Raw genomic sequence first — 24505 nt, forward strand, 5'->3', positions numbered from 1 at the left:
CAGAGAGGGTCTGGCCATGACACCATCCCGGAAATGTTGGTGGAGGTGAGGTGAGTTACAGAGACTTCTACTAAAAATAATGGTAACTAGAATTTGTTGAGCATTTACTCTATGTCCCGAGGTATTTATCAGGTGGCAATTAAGGCAGCCCAGGAAACCCTCTGTCTGGTTCAAATCCTGCTTTGCCTCTTATGAGTCCTGTCCTTCTAGAAAGTTCCTTAATCTCTTAGACCCTAAATTTCCCCATCTGTAAAATAGGGACAGTAAGAATACCTTTGTCTGAGCATTATGAAGGAGATGAGAGAATTGACCACTATTAAAAACCCATGTAGGCGCACAAGAATCATTCACAAGTGGCATTGATATGACTCGAGCAATTTATAAAGGTTTTTCACCTATCTTGTCTTTAAAAAGACCAACTGTTGTTTTTATTTTCATCACTAAAATTATATATAATACAAAAGTTACCGAATTTAGAAAATAATTTCGAAAATAAAGAAAAAAACCACACCTGTCATGTTACTGGTAACTATTGTTACTATCCTGTTAAGGAATCTTCCAGATATTTTGTTAGAGAGGAATATTACACACATATAGAAATGAACTGAGAGTGTTTCAGCAATCCCTAGGCATCCCCACCGCCCTCATTTAAGAAATGTTTACATTAAAAAAACAAAAAATGTTTACATTTTTTAAAAGACTTTATTTATTTGTCAGAGAGAGAGTGAGCTCAAGCAGGGGGAGCTGCAGGCAGAGGGAGAAGCAGGCTCCCCGCTGAGCAGGGAGCCCGATGTGGGACTCGATCATGACCTGGGATCATGACCCGAGCCGAGGGCAGATGCTTAACTGACTAAACCACCCAGGTGTCCCTCTTTTTTTTTTTTTTTTTAAGATTTTATTTAATAATCGGCTTTATCCACCAACTACATGTGTGTGCGCACACATGTTTGGCACATAATACACTTTTGTACTCGTTGACTCAGCAAGATCTTGGATACTTATGTGGGCCAGCTGTTGGGTCTTTCTTGGAATGGGACTTCAGTCCTGGGAGGGTTTTACACCTGTGAGGTGGGGGAAGCAAGTCTGGCATATAATGAGATGTGCCCAACATCCCCTGAGCGTGGAGGAAGCTGGGTTTCAAACCCAGGCAAGTTTGATTCAAGCACCCTACCCAAGACCGGCTGAATCAGAGTTCTAGAGGAGGGACCTGACATCCACCTCCTGCACTCAGTGGTCTGAATTCTACAGGGGATGAAGCAGGTGGGGCCCGTGGAAGGCCCGTGTCGCTGGCCTGCTGGGCTCTCTTGGAACCCCATCCTTCCTGTTATCTCTTGGGATTTATATTGAGCTACTCATGATCCTCTATGCTCAGTGGCGTCTCGTCTTACCGTCTGGCACCTGCAAAGAAGGTATATAATCTGGCACGGGAGCCTGAGCAAGCCTTAGGTCAGGACCACAGGAGTCTTTGCTTTTGGAGGAACTCCTGTTATCATGGCAACCGCAGGCCACCTCTCATCTCCAGGACCACCGGATGCCATGCTTGCAGAGCCAGGGAAGGCGGCAGCAAGAAGTGAGTGTGGGGCAGCTCTGCTAAGGTTCATAAGAAAGATGGAGAGGAAGGAGGAAAGAATGCAGTCTTTGGGGAACTGGAATAGTCAGTCCTTTTGCAGAGGAGAAGGCTGAAGGGCCCTCAGAGTCATCGTTATGCCTGGGACGGAATGTGTAATCGATGGCCAGATGCCCTCCCCTGTGCAGTCTGGACTGGACAAGAGAGTAGGCCAAAGCCTCAGGCTGCGGGGTAATAATGCCAGCAGCAGTCTACCACGTCCTAGGCATCTCACCTGCGTTCTTCATGCAGCGCTCAGGGCAACACGCTGCAGCCCCGGCATCAGATACGGTGCCAGCTTCACATCAAGTCTGGCAGGGCTCAGGGACCTTCCCAAGGTCACACAGCCAGCGATCAGCAGAGAGGGCTCGGGCCACTATTCTATCTGTCCCCCAAGTCTGCATTCTGAATTATGAAAAAAGGATTTCCGGAGAGATGCACTGGTGCGTGGGAAAGGCCATGGACCCGCCCACTCCCAGGATCTTCCGGCCTCACGCGTCTCCCCGGCACCTGCCCCGGTCACGCGCGTGGTGAACGGTCGGCGGGTGTTAATGGACTTGAACGCAGGCCAGGTACAGACTCATTTCTCAGCTCCCAGCATAATGTCACTCACACCCCCTCGCTTTCTTGAGCAAGAGAGGGGAGAATGGGGGAGTTCCAGAAATCTAACAGACCCCAGAGCCGGTTACGTTGCATTATTCTTATGGTGGCGCTTCTCTTTCAGTGGAGGTTATGAGTTGTTGTCCTTGACTCCCCGTGGATTTGGTGGTGGAGGAGGTGAATTCCACCTGGGCGTGTAGGGAGGATGCTGTGCATGCAAACATCCTCTGTCGTGTGTCAGGGTGACCCAAGAAAGGTAAAAAGGCTAGATTTCGGGGCGCCTGGGTGGCTCAGTCGTTAAGCGTCTGCCTTCGGCTCAGGTCATGATTCCAGGTCCTGGGATCGAGCCCCGCATCGGGCTCCCTGCTCCGCAGGAAGACTGCTTCTCCCTCTCCCACTCCCCCTGGTTGTGTTCCCTCTCTCACTGTCTCTCTCTGTCAAATAAATAAATAAAATCTTTAAAAAAAAAAAAAAAAAAAGGCTAGATTTCTCTGACATTTAACCGTGCTCCCCCCCCAATTCCATCACACTGGGGAGTAGGGCTTCAATATACGGTTTGGGTGGGGGGACAAACATCCAGTTCGTAACATGCACATTGAGTTTCCTTTGTGTCCCCAAGCTTTTCCGAGGTAGAAGAGGAGAGAGCAAAAACAAACAAAAACTGTCAAAGAAACTAAGGCCAAAACACCAAGTCACTGACTTGCTTTTAGTTTCCAAGGGGAGAGAGGTCACCCCAACCTTCCTGGGCTCGGAGAATCCCAGCAGGTGCCGCCTGGTCTATTCCCCACAGGCGCCCGACACCGGTCACCTCTGTGAGTGAGGGCCATGTTGTCCAACCAAGCCCCCGGGCCAGCCTCAGTCTCTGTGTCAAAGTAAACTCAGCCCAACCGGGTGGCACGACCCCTCCAAGTCCCTTCAAAGACGGAACACCGTTAGCTGCTCCCAATCAAGTTCAAAGTTAACTCGTGTGAGCCAGCACCATGCTTCTTTCCAATTTTAATGGAATTATAGATTGCTCTGTTTTTCTTTCCAGTTCTATGGATCGCTCCCCATTAACAACTTCAAGGAAAGTTCTTTTTTTTTTTTTTTTAATTTTTTATTTATTTGTCAGAGATTGAGAGAGAGAGCACAAGCAGAGGGAGTGGGAGAGGGAGAAGCAGGCTTCCCGCCGAGCAGGAAGCCCGATGCGGGGCTCGATCCCAGGACCCTGGGATCATGACCTGAGCCGAAGGCAGACGCTTAACGACTGAGCCACCCAGCCGTCCCAAGGAAAGTTCTTAAAAGAAAAACATTCACACAGTGCCAGCCCCCTCCCTGTGAGGGCGCCTCCCCCAAACGCCCCTGGTTCTGTTGGTGGTTGGTTCTCTTTCTCCTCAGAGTTGAAGCAGGGGCTTCCAAGGGTGCCGGGGCCAGCCTGTGTTGGAGAGCTGGTGTGGAAGGGGCAGGGCAGCTCGCGGCCATGTGAGGGCAGGGGGACAAATGTCATCCCAGGGGCCCCTGCCCGAGGAAGAATGGTCTCCTCATTGCGGCTCATCCTTGGCGTCAGGACCCCTTTTGGAAATTAGTCCCTGGGGCTTGAGTGCTGGGCTGTATTGCCACTGGGGGTTGAGCTATTGTTGCTAGTTCTGGGCTTGCTGAGCAGTGCAGAGTTGGAAGGAGTTTAGAAGACCGCCCCCCCCCCCCCGCCCCCGCCACCGGCTTGTCAGAACTCCCAGCCCCCACCCTCAGCACGGTCACTGAAGCAAAAACCAGGACGCTGGATTCCAACCTGTGGAGTAGAGCGGTTAAGAGTGTGGTCTCTGGAGCTGGGTAGCTTGTGTTCAAATCCCAGCTCTGCCTTTTTCTAACTGTGTCATCTCGGGCAAATTACTAAATGGCCTTGTGCCTCAGTTTCCCCATTTTGTGGGCTTGCTGTGGGAATTAAACTAAATCAATCCATCTCAAGTATTAGAAAAAGACCACTGTCCTGGGAGTCTGACTCGCTGTGGGCTTTGGGGTACACTTCCTTGCCCCGGGACCTCAGATTTTGCATCAATTCAATGAGATCATAGGCCTGGGCAGTAATAATAATCACGTCTGCGTGGTCTCAACAGTTTACAAAACACTTGCTCACAAAAAGCCTTCTGAGAGAAGCATTATGAACTCCAGCTTACGGAAGGGAGAATAAGGCTTACGTGTCTAAATGACTCCTTGATGGTTAATGAGGGCAGGGCTGGGACTCCTGTCCAAGTCTGTGGGTGCGAGGCCCATGTTCTCCCCCACACCACGCTGTCTGATACAAATATGATGAGAGCCACACTTGTCATTTTAAATTTTCCAGGAGCCACATTTTAAAAAGTAAAAACAAACAGATGAAGTTAACATAATGATATATTTTATTTAACCCAGATGTCCAAAATATCATTTCAACATGCTGTCAGTATAGAAAGTTAACAATGTATTATTTTCCATTCTTTGTGTTGCTTTTTTTTCTTACCAAGTCTTTGAAATACGGTTTGTGCTTGGCGCTTAAAGCCCACCTCAATCCAGACATTAAAGTTTCATCAGCAGGACTTAATCTGTATTTAGATTTCATAAAATTTACTAAGGAAAAGGTAGCTTTGCAGGTCTATGTTGCTCGAACATTTCTTTGAATTTTTCCCATGACTGGATTGAATATCAGTTTTTAAAATTAAATTTAAGTAAATTGAACTGAATAAAATGAAAATTTTAACCACATTGGACAGCACAGCACTACACAATTCTCCATTTCGGACAAAATGATCTCTAACATGTCCAGATTTCTACTCCTCTGCTGCATTTATACATAAAACTCTTTGCAAATGATGAACCTAGCCCTGAAACGATAGACTGAGAGTATGGGACAGATTTCCCAACTGTCTTGATAGGATGTTGGAAGTTGTACAATGTAGTGGTTTAAAAGAGTGGCTTCTAGAGCCAGACTGCCCAGGTTCTCGTCTTGCTTCTAATACTGACCAGATGGGTGACCCTGGGTGACTTACTTAACCTCTCTATGTTGCAGTTTTCTCTGCGACGACACAAGGATGCTAAGAGGACCCACCTCACTGGGTACTTGTGAGGATTCAAATAGCTACTACAAGTGGATAAAGCACAATGTTATCTTCTACGGGGCATACAGTGATTGTTCAATAGATGTTGTCTTTCATTATATATTTTATCTAATTATAACAGAAGGATGGAAGGATTAGAAGAGACCAGAAAGCTATCAACCTGTTGTCTTGCAAGTGAGAAAACAGGTCCGGGGAGTATAAAAGACCCAACCAGGATCACACAGAAAGCTAATGGTAGAAATCAGCCGGACTCGCTTCCTTAACACTCAGCCCAGTGACCCCTCCACTCTGCCCCCAGGGATGTTGACATTTACAGGAGAGGAAACACCTTGGCCCACTGAGCACACGGGCTCTTCATTTCACCCCCAGGAGCAAGGATGGTTCTGGCTGACATGGCCACATCGTGCCAGGCCCTCTCCACAGGCTCGGGAGAACAGAATGTGTGGACAGTTGGCTTAAAACTCATTGTTAATGCTGCGAGCTAGCCACGTGTTCCCCCAGGAAAAAAAGGCTTGTTTGTTTCCTTGGAGACCTTTGATTTTTATTTTGTTGTAGAAGATGTTAAAAATTTAGAGCAACAACAGTCGTTAAGCATCTGCCTTCAGCTCAGGTCATGATCCCAGGGTCCTGGGATCGAGCCCCACATCGGGCTCCCTGCTCGGCAGGAAGCCTGCTTCTCCCTCTCCCGCTCCCCCTGCTTGTGTTCCTGCTCTCGCTATCTCTCTCTCTGTCAAATAAATAAATAAAATCTTTAAAAAAAAACAAATTTAGAGCAACAAAAGGAGAGAGAAAACAAAATTCACTGTATGGGTATATTTCTTGCTAGTGTTTATATTTTTCCTATGCTTTTTTTTTCTGTAGTAGGGATCGAATTTCATTTATTTATATCCTTTTAGCATCTCTTCTGGGCAAGGCACTGTGCCAGGTTCCAGGGATATGGGAGTGAACAAAATAGAAACAGTCCCTGTCCCTATGACCCTGAGAATCCAGCGGGACTGATGGGAGTCAACAGCTCATCACCGAAAGCACAGTAATTGTATGTGGCCAGGGCCACAGAGGAAAAAGGTCCCAGGGTTCGAGGAGAGGACAGAATGGGGGACTGAACTTGGGCTCCTTCTGGGTCCTGGGAGACCTTCAGAAGCTTGAAACCAGACTGCGCGGGGGCGGGGGCTGGAGGGGAGAGCACAACCATATCTATAGCTTTCCCCACATCATTAAAAACTCTTTGTGAATATATTTTTTAAAGATTTTATTTATTTGTCAGAGACAGAGTGCACAATCAGGGGAGGGGCAGAGGGAGAGGGAGAAGCAGGCTCCCGCTGAACAGGGAGCCTGATGCAGGGCTCCATCCCAGGTCCCTGGGATCATGACCTGAGCCGAAGGCAGACGCTTAACTGATTGAGCCACCCAGGTGCCCCTCTTTGTGAATATTTTTTGCAAACATTTTTAATGTGGATCTTCCTAACCAATCCCCCACTTGCTTTTAGACAATTCCATTGTCTGAAGCTTGGGGGGCGTTTCATGTTTTTACTATGAGAAATGACATAGGGAAGACCATCTACCATGCAGCGACTCTAAGTTCTGGCTGCAAGAAGAGTCCTCTCATTTTGTGCTCATGATGAGCTGCAACAGGGTTCCTATTGTTCCCAGTTTGCCGAGCAAGTGCCCGAGGCTAGGAGAAGTTAAATGATCTGCCTGAGTCACACAGTTCAAAAGGGGCCCAGCTGGAGAAAGGAATGTTCCAGTTCTGACACGTGGACTCTAATCTCTATGGGGTAGTCCAGGTTATTTCTGTAGGATAGGTTCCCAGAAGTGAAAATATTGGATCAGACGGACTTTGTTTGTTGTTGTTGCTGTTCTTAAGGCTATTGACATATGGGCTCGCGACACTTCACACGGATGTTAAAAAGAAAACAGTGTGCACGCTGGTTCTCTCTGTGGGGTCCTCCCTCCACATGGCTGGAAGTCTGCCCTGTCCACCCTGCCTTGCCCCCCAACCGCACCCCAGCAGCATCTCTCCCCCATCAGCCACTCGGCAAGCATTTACTACATGCCTATGCATCCTGAGCACGTCTGTTGGAGCCGGGGGCAGCAGGTGCTTCTCTCAGGCCTGGATGGCTGTGCTGGGTGCGGCGTACGGGTGCCCAGGACGGTGTTCTGCTGAGCCTCTGACGGGACCTGACAGCTTCCCCGCCAGGCTTGCTCTGACACTGGGCCAGCCAGCGGGGGCCTCGGCCTCTCCTTCGGTGTTGATACCTCCTCCCTTGCCATGTCCCCCAGCTCTCGAAGCTTCCAGGAATCCCACGGGCCTGGGTGACACAAGAGGATGAGTGTCCCATTTTCTCAGGCTCCAGGCAAGGTGACTTCATTTTTCCTGTCCTCAGTCACCTTCGTTTCATGTCCCCTTGGCATCTTGTCTAGGCTACCCTGTCCGAGGTCCTGTCCCGTTCTGCTTGGGGCTAGCCTGAAAAGCTGCTGTCTCCCTGGGCTGGAGGAAAGCTTTTTCTTTTCCCACTCAGACACCCTCTCCTCCATCCCTTATCCTTTGCAGAATGGGGGGCACAACTCAAGATGATTTTCTGGGGCACACAGGATAACTAAACTTAGTAGATGAACTTAGTATTGAATAACACTGAGCCACGTGGTAAGAAAAATATTTAGGGGCGCCTGGTGGCTCGGTTGGGTTTTTTGGCCAATGCTTTACAAAAGTTGTAGCATATTACATTTTCTTCCCTGTATCTTGCTCCGTTCCTCAACACAGCATGGAAATCCTTCCAATTGGTGTGAGTCCAGTTCACTCTTTATAAAGGCTGCATAAGATGACATGCTGTAAATGGACCATAATTCATTCATTTTCCCCAATGAATGAGCACTCACTCTGTTTCCAGTGCTTAATTATCCAAGAAACTGCAATGAACACTTTTTTAAAAAAAGATTTTATTTATTTGGCAGGGAGGGGCAGAGGGAGGAGAGAAAATCTCAAGTAGACTCTGGGCTGAGCGCGGAGCCCGACATGGGGCTCGATCTCACGACCCTGAGATCATGACCTGAGCCGAAATCAAGCGTTCGACACTTAACCGACTGAGCCACCCAGGCGCGCCTGCAATTGGTTCTAAGATATTCTCATATCTTAATGCTGTAAAGCAAATCCCCAGGAAAAGGTAAAGGTTCCTTTTCAAATAATTTTACTGCAGCAAAATGTGAATCAATAAAGAAAATCAAAGAAAATTGTGAAGCATGGGAGCAGGCAAAGGCAGTAACACTGCTGGGGAAGCACCCATCCTACTTGGGCCCTCGGTGAACAGAGGCCCGGATGGAAGGAGGGGGGGAGGTACATTCTGCTTTTGTTCCGATAGGCACAGGTCACAGAGAACAATAGCCAGGATCCCTTCTTGGGATAGGGGACACGAAAATGCCTGTGAGCCAGAAAACAAACACTTGAGTGTGAACAAACTGCGTTGGTGAGAGCTGGGTTTGTAGCCGGCCGTTCCTGCTCCCTCTTCCATCAGTCAGTCAGTCAATAACCACTGAGGTGGGCACCCTGGGGGACACAGGGCTGGTTCAGCCTTGGGCCCTGTTCTCCAAGGTTTTCTGGTCTAGCAGAAAGCATGTGTTCTTTCACACATGAGAAAGTGGTTTCCCAGACCCGGAGAGCCCTCCACATACACACACATGGTTGCACAAACGAATACACACAAAGACACTCACACACCAATGGTCACGGCCACACGCTCACACGCCCACCACAAACACACACACATACTGCGGCCAGCACCCCGGGCTCCCCCGTGCTCCAGCCCACGCACTGAAAACTACCCTGGGACACTGGGGCCGTTGCTGTGGGAACCAGGATTCTGCCACCCTACTTTGTGGGCCTCTGAATTCTCGTTCTGAATATGACATTAGCCATGGAGTCTGTGCTCTGAATTCTCAGTCCCCGCCGGGGGGTCAGGCTGGGCAGCCAACCAGGGAGTTGGTGAGGACAGGCAATTCTAGGCCTGATGACTTTCTGTCTGAGTGATGGAGTGGCCCAGATGGATGCTTGTAGGAGAGCCGTGTCTGCAGGCATGAGGGGGGGCGTGCGCGTGCGCGCGTGCTCATCTGGGTGTGAGTCCACAGTACCTGCTCAGGGGAGGCTGAGACCATGCAGCAGCGTGTGAGTCTATAGCTCCTAGCAGTCAGGCCAGGCCAGGCTGGGCTCCGGGAACAAGCGCAGGCTGAAATCTTCATGGTTTAACCCAATAAAGGTTCACTTTCTGGTTTGGGGGCTTTTGGGTTTTTTTTTTTTTTTTTTTGGTTTTGTGGGGGTTTTTTTGGTTTGTTTTATTTTGGGAGAGGGCACCTGGATCTGAACCAGAATACGGGTTCACTTCTTACACAAAATTCTAGCGGGGTCAGCATCCGCCTCCATCTTGCAGTTGCATCAGGGCCTCAAATCCCGGCACCACAGCGAAAAAAGAGATGGAGGACGCTCACTGCCTCTTATCTATGCCGGCCCGTCAGCGAGCACACGTCCTTCTTCCAGACAGCAATGGCCCAGCCTAAGTATGAGACCCTGAGTGCAGCGGAGCTCCTCTGGGAGCACCACGGTCTCCGCCTCAGCCCTCCCTTTGTGCTTCTGCCAGCAGGAATATTCCCGCCCGGCAAGGAGCTGATTCCGCGCAGACCGTTCAAATCCAGGTCCTGCTTCTTGCTGAGCTGGGTGGCCTCGGGCCATGGGTCAGTCAGGGACCCAACAGGAAATGGGTGGCACTATCAAAACAGGAGCGGTTGAAGGGGCTTATTTACAAAGGGCAAGGTAAGCAAGACCTGGAAGCCGAGGAGCTGTTGCCACCCCGGGGCCCAAGGAGGCAAGGGCAGGGAGTGGTCAGTGAGACCAGAGGAGAGAGTCAAGGAGAGGAGGGATCACCTTCAGGTGGGGGAGCTCACAGAAAAGGAGAATAAGCACCACCTCTCCACTCTCCTCCCTCCCTCCTATGTCTGCTGTGGCTCCCTATTGGCTGAGCCAGGCAGAAGCTGAAGGCCCCAGGAAGTTGCTGATTTAGTCCAAACAAATCAGCCCATCAGGGCCGAGCAGACAGAGGGTCTGGAGGGATGAAGGGGCATCACCTGGCACAGGAGATGGATTTCTATCTTTGGGCCCCGCTTTCCAAGTTTGTAAAAAGTGAATGTTCGTATCTACCTCCCGGCGTGGTTGAAGGGAAAAGGAATAATGCATGTGAATAATAAGTGCTGACCTATGTCCAGCCCTCGGCAAATGGGAGTTTTTCAGTATCTGAAAGCGCTTTACAGTTGGATGGTCCCACCCCACGATGCACCAATCGCCCTAAAGTCTGGTATGAATTTCTTTTTTTGTTTCTTTTAAGATTTTATTTATTTATTTGAGAGAGAAAGCACAGAGGGAGAGTGTGAGGGAGAAGCAGGCTCCCCGCGGAGCAGAGAGCCCAATGCGGGGCTCGATCCCAGGACCCTGGGATCATGACCCGAACCGAAGGCAGACGCTTAATCATCTGAGCCACCCAGGCGCCTCCGGTATGAATTTCTCAAACAGATTTTCCAAACGAAAATGTTTTTCCTAACAATAACAAAAAGCCCATTTTTGAGCTTTTTCTGTATGTCAAGTATGGTACAGACATTGACTCCTCTTAGCACAACACAACCCCTAGGTGCTGTGGCCAATAAATTGGGACTCTGGCCAAGAGAGGCTGGTAACTCATCCACAGTCACTGAGCCAGTAGTAGGTCTGGCCCCAAAGCCCACAGTTGTTCCTCCCTGCTCTACTCTGATTTCTGAGTGCGTTTCTACAATTCAAAGACGAAGCAGATGTTGCAGCAACAGAGCTTGAGAATTTCCCTACCCTCAATGAGGCAACTCTGCCCAAGGCCCAGGACCGTGGTGTTTCAAAGTCCCCATGTAGCCCCAGCTCCAGAAAGTGGTCCCTGACTTTCAAGGCACCTCTGGGCCTCTACCTCTGAGCTCGCTCACCCACCGGCTGCTGCTGGTTGATTCCAGGTCACCCAGCTCTAACTCCATCTGACCAGCCCAACACCAGCAGTGCAGAGAGCCAGCCCTTGGAGCCAGGTGAGGAAAGAATCCCTCTGGGGGCCCACAGCCTGCTTTCTGACACCAGGTAGGCGGTGTCCCAGGTGATGGGGAAGGAAAACGGACTTTTAGGGTGTCAGAGAGGCTCCCTAACTTCAGACAACACTTCTTCCTGGCTCAATGCCCGAAGGGCCACCATTCCATCCACTCTGAGAGCTTAGAACTACCATCTTCGAAAGGCCACTGATCAAATGTCACGTACGTGTGGGCAAAATGTTCAGTGAGCATTTTAATGGGATTTGTTGGGAACGAACTAAAGGACTCTTCGTGGGGGTGGTGGGGTTCCATCAAGTGGGTTCTTGATTAACTCAACAGGGATTTATTAAGCAGCTCCTCTGTGCAAAGCTGTGTGTCACCCTGGGGGTGCGGTCCCAGGCAAAAATGGGCAGGTGGCTCCCCAAGGAGGGTGTCTGGGGAAGGGAGAACCACCGTCCCAAGCAGCCTGGCTTCAACCCCATCACCAACCCTGTATCCATCCCCCAGGGCTTCAAGGTCATGGTGGCACCCTCCAGAACAGCAGAGGGGCCTAGGAGGGGGAAGCGTGGCACCCCAGTACCAAGGAGGGCCCCCGAACCCAGAACTCTGCCGTTCTTTCATGCAAGGGTACCCTGGAGATAGGGCAAGAGAGGGAGGTTTGTGGGGACTGGACCCCTGGTTCTCTGTCACCCCACACCTAATGAAGTCACCCTAACCTCTACAGTCACCCTCAGCCCCCTTCTCTGGACGCTAGGGAGAGTCAGGCCTCAAAGGGGCCTCGGGGATGAACCAGCCCAGCCCCATTTTGCAGATTGGAAGGCTGAGGCCCAGGGCCCAGTGGGATATTGTCCAAGATAACCCGGTGGAGCCCCTGGCAGCCCTCATCCCCACCCCCATCCCTGAGACCTGCCGCCCTGGTGGGTGGAGGCCTCAGCGGGCATCTGGCTCTTCCAGGACAGCGGCTGGGGGTCCGTCTGGTGAACGGGAGCAGCCGCTGCAATGGGGCGGTGGAGGTCTGGCTCGGGCTGTCCTGGGAGCCGGCCTGTGGGGCGCTCTGGGACAGCCTGGCCTCCGAGGCCGTGTGTGGTGCGCTGGGCTGCGGCGGGACCTGGGAAGCCACCCAGCTCACCTTGCCGTCCCTGGAGCTGACGCCTGGGCCCGGCGCCGGGAACACCAGCGAGGCCACCAACGCCACGCTGGCCCTGGCGCCCGCCGTCCTGTGCAGAAGTGCCGAGTGGCAGCTCTGCAAAGTGGTGGAGCACGCGTGCGACACCAACGGGAGGCCGGCCAAGGTCACCTGTGCAGGTACGAGCAGACCACCCCCTGCGCCCTGCCTGCCCTAACCTCAGGCTTTCAGCCATTGCCCCTCACTCCTGTCCCCAGTCCTCGCCACCGGACCCAAGCCTTACCCTCCAGACTTCCCCCCGCCCTCCACCCCACCCCCATCGCAAACACAGCTGGTTCCCACGTTGGAGGACTGCAGCACTGCCTCATTTCCAGCTCTGAGCACGTCCTCTGTTCTGGCCCCCACACCTCTCCCCCTACTAGATCTCCAGTTTGACCACTTGGGTCCCCAATCCTAACTGGGTCTCCAGCCTTTACTTACGGGTCCCGTGCCTTCTCTCGCTTAAGACCTCTATCTCTGCCCCTACCCCCCCCCATGTACATAAATATGCCAGGTTCCCCAGTGTCCCTTAGCATTGTCACTTTCCAACCCCCACCTGCTCTTCAGGCCCCGCCCACCAGATCTCTAGCCCCACCCACCAGTCTGCCCCTCTCCCCCCCCTCCCAGCCCTGAGGCTTCCCCTGGCCCGCCCACCAGGTTACTAGCCCCTCCCACCGGCTCCATAGCCCGCCCTTCCCCCCCCAGGTATCCCGCCCCGCCTTCAGGTCCCTAGTCCTGATGAGTCCCCCACATCTGCTCACTAGGGCCCCAGTCCTAACAGGGTTCCCCAATCCTGCCCACCGAATTACCAGCTCCTCTCATTGGATCCGGAGCCCCCACCACCCTCCCAGCCCTGCCTTCCTTGAGCACCCACCAACGCTTTCCCCTCCTTCCCCAGAGAACCGCGCCGTGCGGTTGGTGGGCAGCAGCAGTCGGTGCGCAGGCCGCGTGGAGATGCTAGAGCACGGCCGGTGGGGTTCGGTGTGCGACGACACGTGGGACCTGGAGGATTCGCACGTGGTGTGCCGGCAACTGAACTGCGGCTGGGCGGTTCAGGCCCTGCCCGGCTTGCACTTCGCCCCTGGCCAAGGACCCATCCACCGGGACCAGGTGAACTGCTCAGGGGACGAGACCTACCTGTGGGACTGCCCGGGGCTGCCAGGAGACGGGTACTGCGGCCACAAGGAGGACGCCGGCGTGGTGTGCTCAGGTCAGCAGGCGGTGGTGGAACCGGTCAGCCACCAGTCCTTACTGTGGCCGGGTGCGGGGAGGGATGGCCCCGGCTGGTGCGAGGTCAAGTCCACCAGGGAAGGTAAGACCCAGGCAAGCGCCATCTGGGGGAGAGAGTGATAAATGCCCTAGGAAAGGAGTTTAGTGGTAGCGGGCAATCCAGAGGAGGAAGGACAAGCCTGCCCACCTCCTGGAGGAAACCACATTAGAGGGGAGACTCTTCCCCAGTGTGAGTTGGTCACCTGGTTCAGAGCAGCAAGGAGAGACAGAGGCGGGGAGGCCCCTGAGGAGGCTGTCAGCAGTCTGGAGGAGGCCATGAAGTTCTGGTCCAGCCAGGGCTTCTCTTTAATGTGCACAGGAATGGCGGGGGCGGGTGGGAGGCGGGGGGGGGGGGGGGGAGGGGCTGGGGGGGGTGGGGGTGGGTGGAGGGGTGGGGGGGGTCTCGATAAAGATAGATTCTGATTCAGTAGGTCCGGGCAGAGCTTGAGATTCTGCATTTCTAACAAGATTCCATGCTAAGCTGATGCTGCAGGTCCGCGGACCACACTTTGAGTAGCAGGCATGCAGTGCCAGCCGGAGCAGATGAAGCAGATGAGAGGGGGATGCAGACATAGGAGGGAAAGTGCACAGGATCTGGAGACCGATTGGCCGTAGGGTGTTTGCATTCATGAGTCTGGTCTGGTGGGGGTTTCAGCCCAAAGGATCCTGATCTGACTCTGCCCCCGCGCCCCACCTCTCCCCTGCAGAGCACCAGTCCTGGCGCCTGACTGGGGGCCGTGACCCCTGCGAGGGGCAGGTGGAGGTCCATTTCCGTGGGGTCTGGAGCACAGTGTGTAACAGTGAGTGGTACGCACCGGAGGCCCATGTGCTCTGCCAGGCCTTGGGCTGTGGGACCATGGTCAGAATACCGGGCGGGCTGCCCCACTCCCTGCCGGGCAGAATGTACTACTCGTGCACAGGAAAGGAGCCCACCCTCTCCGACTGCGCCTGGCGGTTCAACAACTCCAACCTCTGCAGCCAGTCGAGCGCAGCCCAAGTCCTCTGCTCAGGTATCCCTCCTCCCCACCCCTACCTCACCCTCTCCCCCAGATTTGCACCAGGAATTCCACCTGAATCCGAAGCCTAAGAACTTGGACTAGGTCAGGGATGACAATTGCTGACATTAGAGTCACTTACCATGTCCGGAAGCCAGGGCTAATTAATCAGGGCATTCTTGCCCATAGAGCCTCGACTCAGCCCCCACATATGTACTAAGGCCTTATTATATGCTAAGCAGGGATCCCTGTTGACTGGAATTGGCTCAGGAGATGAAACCAGCTGCCATCCCAGGGCTGGTGATCATAGGTGGTCATAGCGAAATAATATTGGGAGACAGGGTCTGGAGCCCCGATCATGTGGCAGGCACTGGGGAGCACCTGATACCTCTTTTTTTCAGCTAAGCCTCATGTCCATGCTATGAATTGGATTCTGCCATATTTCACCAAATCTCAGGTGGCATCGAGATGTCACCCTATTATTATTTTATGTCCCATAAACGACAAAACTGCTGCCAAAATAAGCTCACAACATGTCATCAATTGTAGCAATTGATGCCATCACCCCAATTTCAGAGGAGTTAAATTGTGAAAAAGCCAGAGCATTAGACCCAAAGAAACATGGTATTAATATCCCTATGGAGTTCAGGCACCTGGCAATGAACTCCAGCTCTGGGGCTCACCCACTGGGAGGCTTCAGTTCCACGAATATGTGGATGCTGATCCTAACCACTTCACAGGGTAGCTGGGAAATCAGGTAATACCCACCAAGGGGCTTTGTAAGCTCCATCCCTTACCTGTCAAATGATTATGATAATGATCATCATGTCAGCTTCCCAGCTCCCAAGGCCAATGTGAAGAGTGAACCCAAGACTTTTTTTTTTTTTTAAGATTTTATTTATTTATTTGACAGAGAGAGAGAAAGAGAGAGAGCACAAGCAGGGGGAGTAGGAGAGGGAGAAGCAGGCTTCCCGCGGAGCAGGGAGCCCAGTGTGGGGCTCGATCCCAAGACCCTGGGATCATGACCTGGGCCGAAGGCAGACGCTTAACGACTGAGCCACCCAGGCGCCCAGAGTGAACCCAAGACTTAACAGAGAAAGGGATCTGTGGTCTGTAGCAGATTTTTACAGAAAGAAGAGATACTTCTTTTTATTAGCTTCTTATTCTAACCAAAGAAGATCCATGAGATCTTCCTTATTGTGGGGGGTGGAAAAGGCAGGTTTCCTTAACCATATGCCCCGGCCCCCACTTCCCTTGGGACCACGCCCCTCACTACAGGTGACTTGTCTGTCTGGTTCAGTGTCTAACCCAAGGACTGGCACACAGTAGGTGCTCAGTAATGTGTTGAGGGCATGAACGGTGTTTTCTGACAGGCTCCCGGAGTCTGCTCAATCTCTCCACTCCTGAAGTCCCTGCAAGTGTTCAGCCGGTCACCGTAGGTGAGTGTCACTTGCTTCACGGTTTCTCAGAGAGGTGGGTGCACGTGCGCAGGTGCATACCTGCGAGAACGCGTGTGTGCACCTGGGAGGGGCCCGATGGGTCATCCCCCATCCCCCACCTCCAGACAATGCACTTGCCTCTCCCTCCACCCCCACCCCGCCCCACCGCTCTGTTCTGGGGGTGCTTTTGCTCCTCTCCCCTCCCCTCCCTGCCATGTCAGCTCCCCAGCTCCCCGAATCCTAGTACTTCATGGACAGGAGCCCACTCTCCCATCAGCTCCTGTCGGGCAGGAAGATAGAGCTAGAGAGAGCCCGCGCTGGTCCGGTAGGCCTCCGGCCGGTGGTACATGTGCCAAGGGTGACAGTGTGTTTCTCACACCCTGGGCACTGTCCCAGAGCTCTACCAACACTCTTTCCCGGCCCTGTAAGCCTCCCGGCGTCCCCATGGGGGGAGGTCTCCTTAGTGCTGGTCTGCCTGCCAGCTATGGATCGTTTGGCTGACTCCAGGAAGACTCCCGAGGCTCAGATCCCAGCTGTGCCTCCCACCAGCTGTGAATGGTGGGCGAGTCTGAACCTCTCTGAGCCTCAGACCCCTTGGCTGTAAAATGGGGGAGATAATCATGGTAACTTTCTCCTAGCGCTGCTGTGAGTCTCCAGTGAGTTAATTTTTCCAAAGCCCTTGGAACAGGGCAGAGTCCACAGTGAGCAGTGTCTGAGTGTTAGTTATTCTTGTGATTATTGAGTCCAGGCGTGGAGCCCCTTGGCAACCCCAGGATAGCCACAGGGGCTGGTCCAGGTTCACGGGCTCTAGGCCGTCCCCTGCTTCCACCAGAGGAGGGTGGGCAGGGGCTTGGGGATGGAGTGGAGGGGCACCAAGTCCTGACAGAGAACCTGGCCGTGGATGAGGGCATGGAGGGCACGGAGAGGGAATGAAAGGCTGGGAATGAAATGCTGGTGAGCTCCAGCCAGGACCCCAGACACCCACTCGCACGCTCTCTCTCTCTCTGAGGTCAGGGCCGGGACCCCACCTCCCAGGACCACACTCTAGCCCTTGGCCCAACAACCCGGCCCTCAGCCCCTGTCCCTTTGGGCCTGAATTCACTGGTCTCCCCACACCCCCCACAGCCCAGCCTCACTCTTGCACCCACTTCCTGCTGCTAAGCCCAATTCCCAGGCTGGTCCAGGTCACCCCCTTTGCAGATGGAGGGGAAGGAAGAAAATGAGAACAGGGAAGGAGTCATCTCTGGGGGTGGGGAGCAGACACTATCCGCAGCCAGGGGATCAGGATGGTCACATCCCTCCGCCCACTGTAAAGCTGTCACTACCCTTCATCCAGCCCTGTGGCCTACGCACCCCGGACCTTATACACTGAGCAGGAGGTGGTTCCCGTCTCCCCTCGGACAAGGGCTCCCAGCACCTGCCCCACTTCAGCCTCTATCCAGGTTTTGGGTTCTTTTAAGCAGGGGTGGGGCCGAGAGAGAAGACGGTAAGCCATACCAGGGCTGCAGGGCTGGGAGGTCCAAAATCACGGCCCTCACCCCTACCCTCAGGGAATGCATGTCTGGTAGGAAGGATGCATCCAGGGCACAGAAAGGAGATCTTGCTCTTCCGATGGCCCATTCACCCCCAGAGGTGGCTCCAAGTCACCTTCTCTGGGAAGCCAGCCTTGGTCTTCCGCCCCAGAGAATTAGGTGCCCCTTGTAGGGCCTCATGCCTGCCCATACCTCCATCCCAGCAAGCATGGCACCATATTGGATCGAGCCAGCGTATGGATCTCTCCACGAGACAGCGCCCTCAAGGCCTGTGATGCTGATGTCATATTTGTATCCCTAGGGCTTAGTGGGCACACAGTGGGCTCAATAATTGTTGAGCAGAGAGAGAGATCCCTGTGGGCTGGTGGCCAGGGGAAAGTTTCCTTCAGTCAGTTATTCATTCAATATGGGTTTCTTGAGCACCTACTAAATACAAGGCACCTAAAAGCAAATGGGTAAATTCGAAAAGAAGAAGAGGGGAGGAGGATAGGTCCAAAAGGGAAGAGGGTGAGTGCAGAGAGGCTGGAGAGGCAAGAAGGGCCAGGAGAAGTCTATGTCCATTCCTCTTTCTCCTTGATGTGGGGTTCTTGCTTCTAGAGTCTTCTGTGACCATGAAAACGGAGGACTGGAAATCACGGGAACTAATGCTCCTCATCTTGTGCATCATTCTGGGGATTCTCCTCCTTGGCTTACTCATCTTCATAGCCTTCATCCTCTTGAAAGTTAAAGGAAAATACGGTAGGTACAGAGTTCTGGGAGCCACAGGAAAGGCTCAGAGAGGGAAAGAAGCAGGCCTGAGGCATGACCCTCTCAGGGGGATGTGGGCCTTGCGGGACTCCAGCAGGAGTGGCAGTGATCCAGCAGTGGCCACCCAGCCCTGGCCTTGGGGGGCACCTCCCGATGGGAAGGATTTTCCCAGCATGCCCAGCAGAAGTGGTCCATGTATGGAAGGACCGACCAGACTATATGTGTACGCGCATGTGTGTTTGAGGAGGAAGGTGTTTCAATGAGAATAGGACCAAGTAGACTGGGAGAGAGCAAAAAATGACTTGTAGAATCTCTGCCTCCCCTCCCTCAGCCCTCCCTGTGACGGTGAACAACCAGCACCCACTCACCACCACCCAAGAAAGGATCAATAGCTATCAAGATGTTCCCATCACCATTCCCAAAGAAGGTAGGATGTCACCCACCCTGGGGGTGAGGAGGGCTGAGGAGGACAGGAAGGGTATCCTTTCTGGAGGGTCAGTACTGCTTAGGTCAAAGCAGTGCCCCCACTGGAAAGGAGACCTCAGCGAGTCCATTGGGGCCTGTGGGACCTTGAGCATGTCATGTCTCAATCTGGGCCCTGATGGGCAGATGACCTTCCAGGGTAGTCATTCTAGGCTAGGCTTTGGAGTTCTGGAATAAGACAGGCTCAGCGCATTTCTCAGAGGACAGTTCTGCCCTGCTACTTGGTTGGTAGGTCTGGGGTAATATGGCCTCTTCCAATGGTCTGCTCCATCAGCCTTCCTGCAGAGCCCCATCAAGATTTTCCTGGAACATAATTTTATTTAATATTTTCTGAATGAAAGAAAAATGGAAATCGGTCATCCATCTTTTACAACATGGGTTTATACTCCTTGAAAGTCTTGTAAAGGAACTCAAGCTTAATCACATTGCATTGGGACTGTATTAAATCACCCTTATTTGAAAGCATTCAATGACAGGAAAATCAATACAAATCTCAGCCAAGTAATATAAATATTCCCGGTGCACAGAATCCATGGGTTCAAGGGAGGAATATGAATACAGAACCTAGCCCACAGGTTAGGCTCCGGGCATTTGCTCACTGACTATTACGGGCTAGGGGTTAAGAGCCACACTGCCTGCTTCTCTGGGCAAGGTGAGGACCTCCCTGTGCCTTAGTTCCTTCGGCTGTAAAATGGGGACACGGATGCACCTACCTCACAGAGTTGCTACGAGAATCCCAATGAGATCGTTTATTTAAATGTCCGAACAGCGCCGGGCATGCGGTGACTGCTCTGTGTTTGTGAAATAAACAAATGTTATTAGGTCCCCATGTTTGAAATGGGTGGGGGGAGCTTGGAAAACCCGGGCTGGATGGTCTTGTACAAGACGGGCTACCTGGTCCTCTCCCTGCCCCTCTGTCTCTGGCCCCCACCCTCCACACTCTCTGCTCCCTTTCTGCCCACCACCTGGCCACGCCCAACTCTGCTCTCTCCCCAGTTCCCAAGCTGCCCATCCAGGTCCAGGCCCCACTCCCCAAGGACTCGGACTCCAGCTCGGACTCAGACTATGAGCACTATGACTTCAGCGCCCAGCCTCCCGTGGCCCTGACCACCTTCTACAGTGAGTGCCTGGGCCTGGGCTCCCCGGGGGCCCACCTGACCCAACCAGGGAGAGGGCCCGGTGGCTGGGGAGCTTCAGTGGGTTCCACCTGATCACCCCCGCACACCCACTGGACTGACTGGAAATGGTCCTGCCCTGAAGCTTTCAAAGTGCTTTGTGACCCTAGAGACAACTCCATGTCTCCAGCCTCCTTCTTTCCCACCTTTGTCTCTGGCCGCGTGGGGTCTTAAGACCCGCCCCTCGACCTTCACCTAAAGGTGTGTGTGTTAGACAAGGAAGTCCGGGCAAGAGACACGCTCGGATGGCTTCTCACACGCTCACACCCCCTCTGTGTCCCATCCTGCCCGTCCACCTCACCCCTTCCTCTCCCTTCATGGCGAGCCCAGCTTGAACCTCTTAGCCGGCTTTTCCAGCTCCCCTCCCTGCCTGCTGGGGATAGGAGGGGGGACGACAGTGCTTAAGGCAAGGCCCACACAAGACTGGAGGTTAGGCCAGAGAATCCCACACCTATTGTGGACTCCCTTAGGAGCTTGTCAAACACTCCCCAGCTCCCCCCAGGACCCACCAGGTAAGTTAGGATGAGCGTTTGACTGTGTGTGACTGAGGCCCCCAAATGACGGTGTCCTAAGTTGTTGGCAGGGGCCCAAGACGCTGCTTTCTTGCTGCTGTGCAGTCCCTAAGATGTTGCCCTCGTCCACGTGGTCCAGCCTGGCTCACTACCATGCCCACATCCTGGGCAGCAGGAGGGGAAGGGAAGGTGGGGCAGGCGGTACCCTGAAAGGCAGGATGCCGGAGACGCCCACATCACTCCCGCTCACAGCCACACACACACACACACACACACACACACACACACACACACACACCAGCCAGAACTTAAGCCCATCAGCTGCAAGAGAGGCCAGCAGACGAAGCCTCTGTCCTGAGCAGCTGTGTGTCCAGATAAAGGCCAGAGGGTCTCCTACTCCAGGAGGGGAGAATGGATATGGGGGACAGCTAGGCGTCTGTGCCCACCTGCTGAACCAAGGCCTCTGGGGTGGGAGACGGGTGATTCCACTTCTGCCATGCCACACACCAGCCTTTGGGAGCCACCGGGATGGGGCATCCCTAGAACCTGAGGTTCTGCATCCAGGCCAGTAAGAGGCAGGACTGAGAGTCCAAAACCCTAAGACATTTTGTGACTCAGATTCAGTGGTACCAGGTTCGAGAGAGCAGACTCCACGATCCCAGACACTCAAGTCCTTAAGACTCAACAAATCCACGTCATCTCTCCAGTTCCAAAGTGAAGGTGCCCCAGAGCCTGCGAGGCAAGGATTCCAGACCTTCCAGCTTCCTCTCTGAGAAGGTTTCTAGACGGGGCACCATCCCCCAGAACCTCCAGGGCGCAAGGAGAGAGCCCAGGACCTGCCCCATTTCCTTAAGCAGAAGGAGGGGCGGCTGGGGAGCAGCGAGGTGCAAGGCACTAGGGCTTCTGGCCAGAAGCAGCCTGATCCCATACTGGTTAGAGAGTGAGGCTCAGGGTCTGGCTGGACTAGGACAAGCACCTGGGATCTGATGGGAAATGCTAAGCCTCTCTGTACGCCTGGGGTGGTTCTCCCACACTGTTCAGCCTCAGGGCACCCTCCCAAGTCCCAAGGCACAGCGGCCCTTCCTCTGGGCTCCCGGGACGAGGAGGTGGACCTGCACCCATCCTCACCACCGCTCTGCTTATAGATTCTCAGCGGCACCGCGTCACGGATGAGGAGGCCCAGCAGAACAGGTTCCAGATGCCCCCCCTGGAGGAAGGTGAGGAGGTCCAGCAGAACAGGCTCCAGATGCTCCCCCTGGAAGAAGGTGAGTCAGGCTGGGGAGGCACATGGTGGCAGTGATAACGATATCAGCCCTGACTCCAGACTTAGCAACTCAGCCCACCCTGAGAAATGCGGGCAGCAACCCCCCTCAACAGGTCCTTCCTGATTTGAACAGTTCCTCTTGGCAGTTAGTTCTTTCTTGAGTCTCATTTAAAGCCCTCTTGGTGCATTGCTGCTTTTTTCCTCACTGTACCCCCTTTCCTGGGCCAGGACTTGAAGAGACGCATGCTTCCCAGATCCCACCTGTCAGCGCTGGGCACTACACGGCGGACGCCCCCTCCCTGGGCTCTCAGAACCACCCCAGGAACAACAGTGGGTCCAGCACCTCCTCTGGGGAAGATTACTGCAATAGCCCCAGAAGCAAGCTACCTCCATGGACCCCTCAGGTGTTTTCTACAGAGAGGAGCCCCCTCTTGGAGCAGCCCCCGAACTTGGAGCTGGCTGGCTCCCAAGGTACTTTTTCAGGTAAGCGGGGCCCAGGAGGATTCCGTGTGTGCCCCAGACTCCCATCCTACAGCCGACCTGGCTGGGGGAAGCATAAAGCCGGAAGCCCTGAGCCAAGCTGAGTTGGGGATACTAGCCCCAGCTCTGTGGCCACTTGCTGTGTGACCTGGGACAAGTCTCCACCCCTCTCTGGGCCTTCATTTCCTCATTCATGGTCAAGCCAGGAACTTGACTCTCGTGAGTCATGAGGGCCTCCCAGCTCTGACATCTCTCGAGCTGGCTGTCTCCAGGCAGAGTGACTGGCTTTGGGTGTTTCCAGCAGGGCCCTCGGCCGATGACAGCTCTAGCACCTCATCCGGGGAGTGGTACCAGAACTTCCAGCCGCCGCCCCAGCCCCCCTCGACGGAGCAGTTTGAGTGTCCAGGTGCCAGTGGCAGGGGAGGTGGTCCTGGAAGGGGGGGAAGGACAGGATGCAGGGGGTGGATGAGTGGGGGAACTCTGGATCCATTGGATTCATTAGCCCAAGAGGAAAAGAAGAGAAGGAAAGGGATTTTTTTAAACAAACAAGAATATGAGGAGGTGGGAAAAATGGATGCGGATGAGACAGAGAAAGTTCCAAAGAATGCCTTGAGAGGGAGTGAGCTCCCCATTAGTGGAGGCATTCAAGCAGAGGTAGCCGATGTCCCCTTGGGGGAGACTGTGGTAGCAGGGGGGGTGCCAGCAGTCAAGTCGCCCATCATTTCCTGTGCAAGCATGGAGACTACAGCCCTAAACCGCACAGATGAGTCTCTGACTTCTGGGCTGACATTCTAGCAAGGGCGATGGTGGTGAACAAGACGACGTGAAGGGAGTCTGGTCACTGCACCCCACACAGCATCACAGGGGAGAGGTGTGTCCCATGGGGCAGGAGGGGCGGTGACCAGCCTCCCGCTGACCCGAGCCTCCCGCCACACAGGGTCCCCCACCCGGCAGCCTGATTCCCTTGACAGCGAGGACTATGATGACATCGGAGCAGCCTAGGCTGGGCCCAGCGAGGCCCCAGGCGGCTCCCTTCTGCTGGTCTCCTGCTCTCCCTGCCCACTGCTCTCCCACCCCGCCCTCCCACATCCTCCCCCAGGTGGCTGACAGGCCTTCCCTGGAGAGATGCGGGGAAAGCCCTCGCCCTGCACTCACTGCTCAGTCTCCATCCTTCAAAGAGAACCTACTGGCACAGCCCTCCCTCAGCCCCAAACAGCCCCAAGGTGGAGGGCCCTGCCTCCGAGAGGTAGTGAGCTCTCGGGCTCAGGGATGGGCAAGCAGCCTGGGCCACGTTTCAGCAGGCTGCAAGGAGGGGTTGAACGGAATGCCTCCTCAGGCCCCTTCTGTGCTTTGGTTCCTTGAGTCTCAGCTCAGGGCCCGGAGGTACTGAGAGAGCAGAAAGTGCTGCCCACGTGTAGGGGCTGCTGAGCTGCTGTGGCTTTGACAGGTGGATTCTGGGGCTGGGGGTGACACACCCACTGACCCAGGTTGGCGAGCACCCGGGCACAGAGTCCAGCCTTCCTAGGAACAGCCAGCTGACAGCAAGCAGGATGACTGCCCCTCCCCCACGACCGAGGGGCTGGGGCCTCGGCCAGCCCTGCCTCTAGAGACCCTGGAGCCCACCAGGGCACAGCCTTGTTCTGCAGGGACTGTCCCTGGACAGAAGATCCTTATTCTGAGCTTCCTACGGCTTACAAAGATGGCCCTAGCCCAGCTCCCCCAAAGACTCAGAGTCGGGCCCCAGGCCCCGTGGGAGCAGACGTGTGCACAGAGATGTCTGCCGGGAGGGGCCCAGAGGCTGCACTAAGCCCTGCGTGCCCATCTGTCTGCTTGGATTGCTGGGAGCTTCCCTGAGGAGCACATGAATATGCGGCGTGTCACCCGGAGCCACGGACACGTCCAGGTGGCCTCCAGAGAGAGGCCGAGGGCTCGGAGCCAGCTACTAGTGTCCTGGTCTGAGTGTCCTGAGATTAAAGTAATTGCTGAATAAAATCAGGGCGTAGAGTGACAAGTCCTTGAGCTTTTACAGTGCCCAGCCTCTGTGTGTGTGTGTGTGTGTGTGTGTGTGTGTGTGTGTGTGTGTGTGTGT

The 24505-nt window shown here is 54.0% G+C and overlaps 1 protein-coding gene across 1 annotated transcript in view; it reads left to right on the forward strand.

Annotated features, from left to right (window-relative positions):
* CD6 (CD6 molecule) overlaps window positions 1–23418 on the forward strand; it is a 41027-nt gene extending 17609 nt beyond the window's left edge. The window contains exons 2-13 of the mRNA XM_032414727.1: window positions 11290–11358; window positions 12310–12660; window positions 13419–13730; window positions 14497–14799; window positions 16158–16223; window positions 18353–18493; window positions 18834–18929; window positions 19982–20104; window positions 21818–21889; window positions 22165–22419; window positions 22718–22822; window positions 23354–23418. Of these exons, the coding sequence (XP_032270618.1) occupies window positions 11290–11358; window positions 12310–12660; window positions 13419–13730; window positions 14497–14799; window positions 16158–16223; window positions 18353–18493; window positions 18834–18929; window positions 19982–20104; window positions 21818–21889; window positions 22165–22419; window positions 22718–22822; window positions 23354–23418 (1958 nt within the window). The remainder of the gene's footprint in view (window positions 1–11289; window positions 11359–12309; window positions 12661–13418; window positions 13731–14496; window positions 14800–16157; window positions 16224–18352; window positions 18494–18833; window positions 18930–19981; window positions 20105–21817; window positions 21890–22164; window positions 22420–22717; window positions 22823–23353) is intronic.
* The last annotated feature ends 1087 nt before the right edge of the window (window positions 23419–24505 follow it).

This window comes from Phoca vitulina, unplaced genomic scaffold (assembly GCF_004348235.1).
Source record: "Phoca vitulina isolate PV1807 unplaced genomic scaffold, GSC_HSeal_1.0 scaffold16, whole genome shotgun sequence".
NCBI lineage: Eukaryota > Metazoa > Chordata > Mammalia > Carnivora > Phocidae > Phoca > Phoca vitulina.